Source organism: Sander lucioperca, chromosome 3, assembly GCF_008315115.2.
Source record: "Sander lucioperca isolate FBNREF2018 chromosome 3, SLUC_FBN_1.2, whole genome shotgun sequence".
NCBI classification, from domain to species: domain Eukaryota; kingdom Metazoa; phylum Chordata; class Actinopteri; order Perciformes; family Percidae; genus Sander; species Sander lucioperca.
The window spans coordinates 17,053,658-17,062,140 of NC_050175.1; the positions used below are offsets into that span (position 1 = coordinate 17,053,658).

General features: G+C 38.6%; 1 protein-coding gene across 3 annotated transcripts in view; it reads left to right on the forward strand.

The window, feature by feature from the left end:
• Positions 1 to 8,305, forward strand: part of rufy2 (RUN and FYVE domain containing 2) — a 29,728-nt gene extending 21,423 nt beyond the window's left edge. For all 3 annotated transcript variants that reach the window (XM_031314372.2, XM_031314373.2, XM_031314371.2), the window contains 6 exons: positions 2,355 to 2,474; positions 2,826 to 2,955; positions 3,110 to 3,204; positions 3,652 to 3,700; positions 4,391 to 4,471; positions 5,920 to 8,305. In XM_031314372.2, the coding sequence (XP_031170232.1) occupies positions 2,355 to 2,474; positions 2,826 to 2,955; positions 3,110 to 3,204; positions 3,652 to 3,700; positions 4,391 to 4,471; positions 5,920 to 6,063 (619 nt within the window). In that variant the 3' untranslated portion in view covers positions 6,064 to 8,305. The remainder of the gene's footprint in view (positions 1 to 2,354; positions 2,475 to 2,825; positions 2,956 to 3,109; positions 3,205 to 3,651; positions 3,701 to 4,390; positions 4,472 to 5,919) is intronic.
• The last annotated feature ends 178 nt before the right edge of the window (positions 8,306 to 8,483 follow it).

Sequence of the window (8,483 nt, forward strand, 5' to 3'; positions counted from 1 at the left end):
CTTTTTTTGTTAGGAAGAAACCTCGGACAGACCCAGACTCTTGGTAGGCGGTGTCTGACGGCACCAGTTGGGGGAGTGGTGAATGGTGGCAATAATAGTCATAATAAAGATAGTGAAGCAGTGAAATTGCACAAATAATGCAAGATGGTGTACTCCCTTAATATGTTAACGGGGTAATACTTTTCACACAGCTACCAAATTGCACAGTAGATGTGGAGGGAGCATTTGTCAAAAGTATGGCAAACATATCAAAATGATGTGTCCTGATTAGCGAATATTTCAGCCGTTGAACCAAAAGCTGTCATACAATATGACACTTTAATATTTTTTTGACACATTTTAATTTACTACAGTTCTGCTTTCTGTTAAGATGCAGAATAAAGTGATGTGACAAACTACATGCTCTCTGGAGAGATAACATTCGGTGACTAAAGACACTTCCACCACTCTCCCAAAAAGTTTAGACTGCCGTCCCCTCAGCATAAAGGAAAAAAATGTGTTTCTGAACTCCCCTGTAATAAGTTCCGTACTGTCCCGTAGCGGTGTCCATGTTGGCTCTGCAGAAGTTGTTGAGTAACTTGTGATTCTGTGCTTGGCTGTCTTTTTTACCTCATTGCAGCCGAAACTGTTTAGCTCTAAAGCATGAGCAGGAACATGACAACTACCATACAACATAAACAGCTGTGTCTACAGCTGCCTGGATTTTAATCACAGTCAGTCAGTAGTGTTCACTACAGATGTTTAGTCGGACAGGAGTTTGCATGTGCAGCCTCCTGCTTTTAATTTATTGCCAGTTTGCTCTGCATGTGTTGCACCTCCTGACCTGCTTCTGACTGGCTGAGATGACCCTCGCTGTGTCTGAAATCAATCCTCTCTTTATAATACACACGCAGTAGTTTACTCCATAGTTAGCAGTAAATTAGGATTTCAGACACTAATGAACCATTGTCATTTTTGCATCATCACTGACAGGTGACGTTATAAAATGTAACAACTTGCATTGTGGGATTGTTAGTAGAAAGTAGTCTGTATGTCATGGATGCTACTTTTTTCCTTCCATTGTTGGATTTTTTGAGGCCGCTATATAAAGGACAGTGTATTTCACACTCAGACTTCAGACACAATTTAAAATAGCAGAGGGTAAATAAAGTGTACTCTGCAGTAAAAAGGGAGTTATTTCAGACGCAGCCCGTCTCCTTCCTGCATAGATTTACCTAAACTGAAAATTGTAAGGTTGAGTCAAGTTTTGCAGATGTATACTGCTCAGTGGGACCAGCAGCTTTAGCTCAATTCCTGTGCTTTGTTTCTGCAGAACAGACAGAATTGAGCCAAGTGTAAAGTATTGTAGATACACAGCTGTAAACCTCTGGAGCCTCTCTCAAGGGAACATGAATGTGTTGTTGTGTCTCGTCTTGGCATATTTATTGACTTTTGTGATAGATCAGGAAGTAATCATTCTACCTATTCTAACTCCATGTTCATAGTACTGTAACTCCTCTCAATTTGTAGATGAATAAATACTCAGTACAACTGATTCAAACTCAAAACTACTGTCTTTTACCACCATGACCAATAAAGTTGGATGTTTTGAAAGTGTTGGTTGTGGTTTGAGTTTTTGGCTACCTTCAGAGTGCTGTTAATAACATGTAGACATAGGAACATGTGCTTTTAAGGCGTAATCCAGCTCTAAATCAACAGTTGCTGTGAGTCAGGGTGTTGTGGGAATGTCCTCCTCATTGTCCAAGTGTCTGAGACATACAAATTATTAAAATCCTGAAACCAAAATCCCAAACCCGAAAACACGCCACGAAAGGTTCCTCCCTATGCAATGAAGTGAGTGAAGTGAAAAATAATAAAATTGGCATATTTTTTAGACTCCAAATGCTGTGAATATATAAAGTAGCATTGAAAAAGAACACTCTGTGAGAGAGCATTAAGATAATGCATTTAGTTAGCTATCCTCTTCTTTTTTTTTTTCATTTAGTTGCTTTAAGGCCTTTCCCCCCCATTGTTTCATCAAGCGTCTTTATTTGGACTCATCACCCCTTTGTATTCCTTACTGTTCTGTACCCCTCATTACGACTCTGCATCCCTGGTTGCACTCTGTCTGAGTTACCTCTCTGGTGCTGTAACAGAGAAAATTACAACGCCATCCTTCACCCCAACCTTCTTCATTTATCCTCAGCCATCTCTCCTTCTTGGTTCCATCCAGAAACCTCAGACCCTAATCTCCCTCCTTACCCTCATCCTCCTTCCCGTCTTCCTCGTTTATTTACTCCTTCTCCCTCCATACACCCCCCCCCCAGTTTTTTCTCTCCATGGTCCTGAGTGTGTCCCTGGTTATAATGGTGCAGATTACAGGAGGCAGAGAAGCACCGCACCTCAGCCGAGGAGGGAACCAGACGCTTCAAGTTGGACTTTGCCAACAAGGCCGACAGCCTGCAGCGGCAGATCGAACACAGAGAAAAGCAACTGTAAGCAAAACGCCTCCAAAGATGGACTGATTGTTTGACTCATGCGCACACGTTCATGAACACTTAATCTACAGAATCTGTGGTGCTCAGAGAGAGACACAACATAGTAAATACACCATAAACTGTGTAGCATGGTAAGCCAGCTGTTGGTGATAAAGCTTTTCTTCCTTGAACTGGAACTGTCATAGCCCTAATTCATGTACCTAGGACCAATAGATCACAATTAAAACAAACATTATACAAACCAGCGTGCCCTAATATAATTTGTTACTCATTATATCCCTATCTCTGTCTCGTTATCTTTATTCTTGTTATTGGTGTTGTATATGCATGTTCGTGGTGCTCCTGTAGCCAGCAGCTGGAGACGGACCTGAAGATAGAGAGGGAGTGGAGGCAGACGTTACAAAATGATCTAGGCAGAGAGAGGGATACGGTGGCTCAGCTCAGCACAGAGGCGCTGCAGATCAACGGACTAAAGAAGGTAAAAAGGAGATAAAGTAATGTACCATTTATGTGATATTGTATAGTAGGATTTATTACACGCGCATAACTTTGTGTGACTCAGCATTTGCAGAATATGATCTAATTTGATCTGATGTATGTCCTCTGTTGTTTTGTGCGTTTATTTTCCCCAGGAGTTCCATCGTCTCCAGGATGAAAACATTCAGCTGAAGACCGTCTGTGAGGACCAAGAACAAGCTCTCGAGGAACTAGGCTCCAAACTGAGCGAGTATGTATGCTTTAATTAATCATGTCTGCACCATAATCAAGCTGTCTTTACAGATAGTTAAATGTTCTAACCCCAAATGTAATGTCCTCAGTAAGATTTTAAGATCGTATGTTATGTTGTGTCTTTTAGAGGAAAAAATAGCCTTTAAAAAAAACATGTGTTCTAATAGGAGTTAAGTTGTTGTGTTCATCATCATATAAATTTCAGGTAAAAAAAAAAAAATGTAATTCTTCAGATCATAGAGGACCATACCAGAGCTTTGCAGGTTTTAGCTAATTTACAACAAATCCCATGTAATTTACATTCTTGCAAAGAAGTAAAGTTTACAGTTCTTTAGGAAGCCAAACAAGCTTTCCTGAATGAAACAAAAAAGAGAACCTCTTGCTAATATTGTTTACTGGTTTTTTAAATAATTTATTTCCGTTTTTCTGTATTTCTTGTTATCAGATCCAAACTGAAGATTGCGGACATCAAAGAAGCCAACAAAGCTCTTCAGGTAAAATAAAATAGGAAAAAATGTATTTAATCTAAACCCTCTCCATCACTAATGGCGTTTTTCCATTACATGGTACCTGCTCGACTCGCCTCGACTCTACTCGCCTTTTTTGGTTTTCCATTACGAAAAAAAGTACCTGGTACCTGCTAACAGGTACTTTTTTTAGTACCACCTCAGTCGAGGTTCCAAGCGAGCTGAGCCGATACCAAAAGGTGACGTGAAAACAACAGAGGGGGGTGTCCTGAACAAACCCGCCATTTTTAAATAGTTTAACCAGCTGGGTTTTTTTTGTTGCATCCAGCTTCATTTGAAACAAAATGTGTCTTCTGGCTGTGGCAACAACACACCTTCGACGTTCTGTGTGTGTGTCGCGTTAGGTCACGGCAGTTTACTCCGGCGCCGCTATGACGACCAGCCACGCTGAGGCGGTACTAAAATCGGCAATGGAAAACGGACGCACAGTGCGTCGGGGCGAGTAGAGTCGAGGCGAGTCGAGCAGGAACCATGTAATGGAAAAATGCCATAAGATGGTAAGTTAGATAAGATATTAGTAAAAGAGCAGAGAGAAATCAGAAAAAAATCTTGTTCTGCTGATTTGGAGTTGTAAGGTGTGTTGTGCTGTTCTGTAATATACTGTATATAATGTAAAGTTAGAGTAAAAGAGAGATTTACTGTGTTGTGTTGTTGCAGGGGGGTCAGGTTTGGTTGAAGGACAAAGAAGCCAGCCACTGCAAGCTGTGTGAGAAAGAGTTCTCCATCTCAAGACGAAAGGTCAGTCAACCACAAATGACCACAAATAGGAAATGGAGATTTTCCAATCCTGTGTGTTCCCACATCCAATCTAGACATGGTCAGAAATAGCACTGGGATCATTTTATTTGATCCAGAAACAGTCACTTGTGGCGCACATAATAATCATGATGATTGAAATACCTTTGAGTCTATGCCTCTGATATGTTGGTGAGGAATTTGGTAATCCACATCCTTTTTGCATAAATAAATGTCAAGTTATATGACTAGAAAATGCTTTTCCTGCAGAAAATACTTGAAATGTAAATGCTGAAAAGCTAAATTGTCAAAGCTAAACTGGATTGCTGGCATAATTGCGTAAGAAGAAGGTGAAGTAGTGATAATAGTTGGAATAGTGGGAATGGTTTTAATTAGTATGAAGTTCATTGAAATGTTGAATAATAATGTATATACAATTTTGTATATATATATATACAAAATTGGAATATTTTGAGTTTTTTTTTAAAAGAAAAGTCATAGTATAGGTATGTCGAAAAAAGTAATAGTATAGTTTGTAGGAAAAATTCATGAAAAAGACATAGTATGTCGAAAAAAGTCATTGTATAGTAAATTGAAAAAAGTGATAAAAAAGTCATAGTATAGTATGTCGAAAAAAGTCAAAGTATAGTTTGTTGAAAAAAGTCATACTGTGAATCGAACCTGGGTCTGAGCCTGCAGTTTCTACTTGCTGATGCTATTTGGAGTGGTGTTAACCACTGAGCCACTCTGATACCAAATAGAAAATGTTGAAAAAAGCCATCAAAAAGTCATAGTATCAAGAAAAAAAAAAAAAAAAGTCATAGTATAGTATGTCAAAAAAAAGTGAAAGTCATAGTATAGTATTTTGAAAAAGTGATAAAAATGCCAAAGTATAGTATGTCAAAAAATAATCATAGTATAGTATGTTGAAAAAGTCATAATATAGTATGTCGAAAACAGTTATAAAAAAGTCAAAGATAACTGTCAAAAATAACAGTAACAATACAGTGAATTCTGCGGAATCAACATTCACACAAAAAACTTCCATTCCATCAATCAGAATCAGAAAAGGTTATAAGTACACTTATGTGGAATTCGCCTTGGCGAAATGTGCATGCATAAACACACAAAACAAACATATTAAACATGAATATAAAATAAACAATACATACAGAAAAATATAAATATAATATATATATATATATAATAAAAATATAAAACATACAAATTTCCATTATCATCTCACATGTGGGAATTCCTTTTTTTTCCATTTTATATGAAAAAAAAAATCAGAAGATAACTTATAGTTAGTGTCAGCATTGACCACCACCATGGCTGAAGAGACAACTTGCAGAAACTCAACAAGACATTTGGTCCTCTTAAAAGCTAATTTGCACCCATAAGCCCAACACAACAATGAATAGTTATTGTGGTTCTCTCTGTGTCTTCAGCACCACTGTAGGAACTGTGGGGAGATTTTCTGTAACAGCTGCTCTGACAATGAGCTCCCTCTGCCCGCCTCACCGAAACCAGTCCGAGTCTGTGACACCTGCCACGCCCTCCTCCTCCAGCGATGCTCCTCCAATCCAACGTGAAGGAGCCCCACACTGCTGTCGTGACTGCTTCAAACAATCAGAGATCCGAATCAGCACCCTCCGGTCCTCTGTAAGAACCATCTCCCAACTTCTCTCAACACACAGTTTGCTGCTAGAAATGGACCGTGTGCATAAGCAAAGACATTTGTCTTCATTTACAGGTTGAATAGGTCCCTCATAGATAAAATGAGGGGCTCCTGCATCATTGTAACCCGTCTTTGTTTGACGTCACTACGTTCTTTGCAGATGCTTCGCAGTATACATTAAAACATCTCATGTAATCAGGAGGCAATCGCCCACTACAACATAGGCTGACATGTCTTACATTGAAATCGAAGGAGTGAGAATCTTTGGTGTGCTTTAATATCATAAACAATCATTATCTATCCTAAAAATACATCAGTTATACAGATTAAATCATCTACAGTACATTTAGATATTAATGACCTTTGACAGAGAGTCATGCAAAACAGAACTGTCTGAGGACAGAGCTCTGCCATGAAAGGAGGAACCACTTTACTATGAACTGAAAGTGAAACGGCACTGACTGTGATGAGCACTGCTGCAGCTAAATGCAGATCCTCAACCAACCTTCAGTCTTATGCAGTAATGCATCATTATAATGTATGTATCAAGCATCAAACTGTATACATTAAGTGTATAGCCAAACAGATGAAATTTTATATAATTTATTCACACAGTATCGTGGCCTTGTAAGTGAGTCAGACTGCAAAACACCCTCTTTTGAGGTGGAGTGACATTAACACAAACATAAAGCACTATTTACACAGGCACAAAAGACTAGGTCAACGTGGCAGGGTAAGTCCAACTTTACTACACACTAAACTGAAATATAAACTGGATACATTTGTTTAGTTTGCTGTGAAAAGATCAGAACCGTTTTAATTGCAGTCGTTTCACAGGAGCAACATGGGAATATATTTTGTGATAAAGACCTTTCTACAAACTAATTCCAGGAACGTTCCCAGCTTCAAGCAGGTTTTCTCTGCTGACATTATGACCAGACTAGTTCCTCATGGGGCTGTGGCTTTCAAAGGAACTGAAAGTTGGTTTTTTTTAACAACATTGGCCCTGTTTGTGCCTGTGTAAATGCAGTGAATATTACTTACTTGTGCTTCTCATGTTGCCAAAATGAGCCCTAGATTTCTAGAGCGGGTTTCTGTAGAGAAAATCTAAAATATTTAAAAGTAGCAACACTAGCCTATACTAGCCAAGCAAGCAGTTTAGATTAAAGACACATTTCACTGTTTGTTTGAGACACTAATGCAGTGGATGCTGCTTTAAGGACCAAGAAGAGCAACAGATGACATTGTGATCTCTGGCGACAGATTGAAATCAGACCAACTGGCTCTTTAGTTGATGAACCACTGACAGCTAGCTCACAACACGACCACTTCACTGACTACTTAGTGAACAGAGTGTGAGTGTTACACACTTCTGACACCATAGCCACAAAGTATGTTTGAACACTTGCCAATCCTATATTACGTGTAATATAGATGAATTTCAGAGTATTTATATTTGATTTGTTTTTTGCGCATTCATTTTTATTTTCAAAAGTCCAGGGAACTAATTTGAGCTTTTCCCTGTTCACTTGAAGTTAGTTGTAATCTGTGCAGATGGAGACGTTATAGAAGGACCACACTTTACTGCTGCTCCATTCCTGAGAGGGAAAGTTTGAAACTCTAAACCATTTTTGTATTTGTGTTGTTAAACTAATGCTGATGACTGTAAAGTAGTCTTTAGTCATGGGTTCTGCTGCACACTCTGGTTTTGTACCTAAACACGTTTACAACCTGTGACTTTTTAAGAACTGGAAGTATTCATTCCCATGAAGAGACAAAACAGGCCTGGGTTCATTTCAGTATGGTTTTCAAATATTTAAAACAAACTCACCAATTTATCATAACATCATTAAGTACTATAGGCAAATGTTTCTGAATTGCACCCAGGCCTAAACCTTTTGTACAGTTTCACTCTTATAAATCCCAGCTTTCAATGGGACTTGTACAGTGTTGATACCACTGTATGTACATATTGTTGATAATCACTGTGGCCCTTTAGCTTACTAAATCCTGCCAGTTTAATATTAACTCTATTGCCAACAGTGTGTTGCCTTGACTGTGTAGCAGTTTCTGATTAAATCACGATACAATCGTTTGTACATGTTGTTTACTGTCATTTTAATGTACATGATTGAAATGTCTTCTGTGAACATTTACTCCTGTTGCACTGTTCGGCCTTTTTCCTGTGTTCCACTGAAATCCACTAACTTGTTTCTTCATTACACACCTCATAAGCAGAGGATTCGTTTATTATATTTTTTAATTCAGATGTATTCACAACCTTAACACAAATACCTCTTCAAAAGTGATGCTAGAGTCAGGGAGAAAGAAATA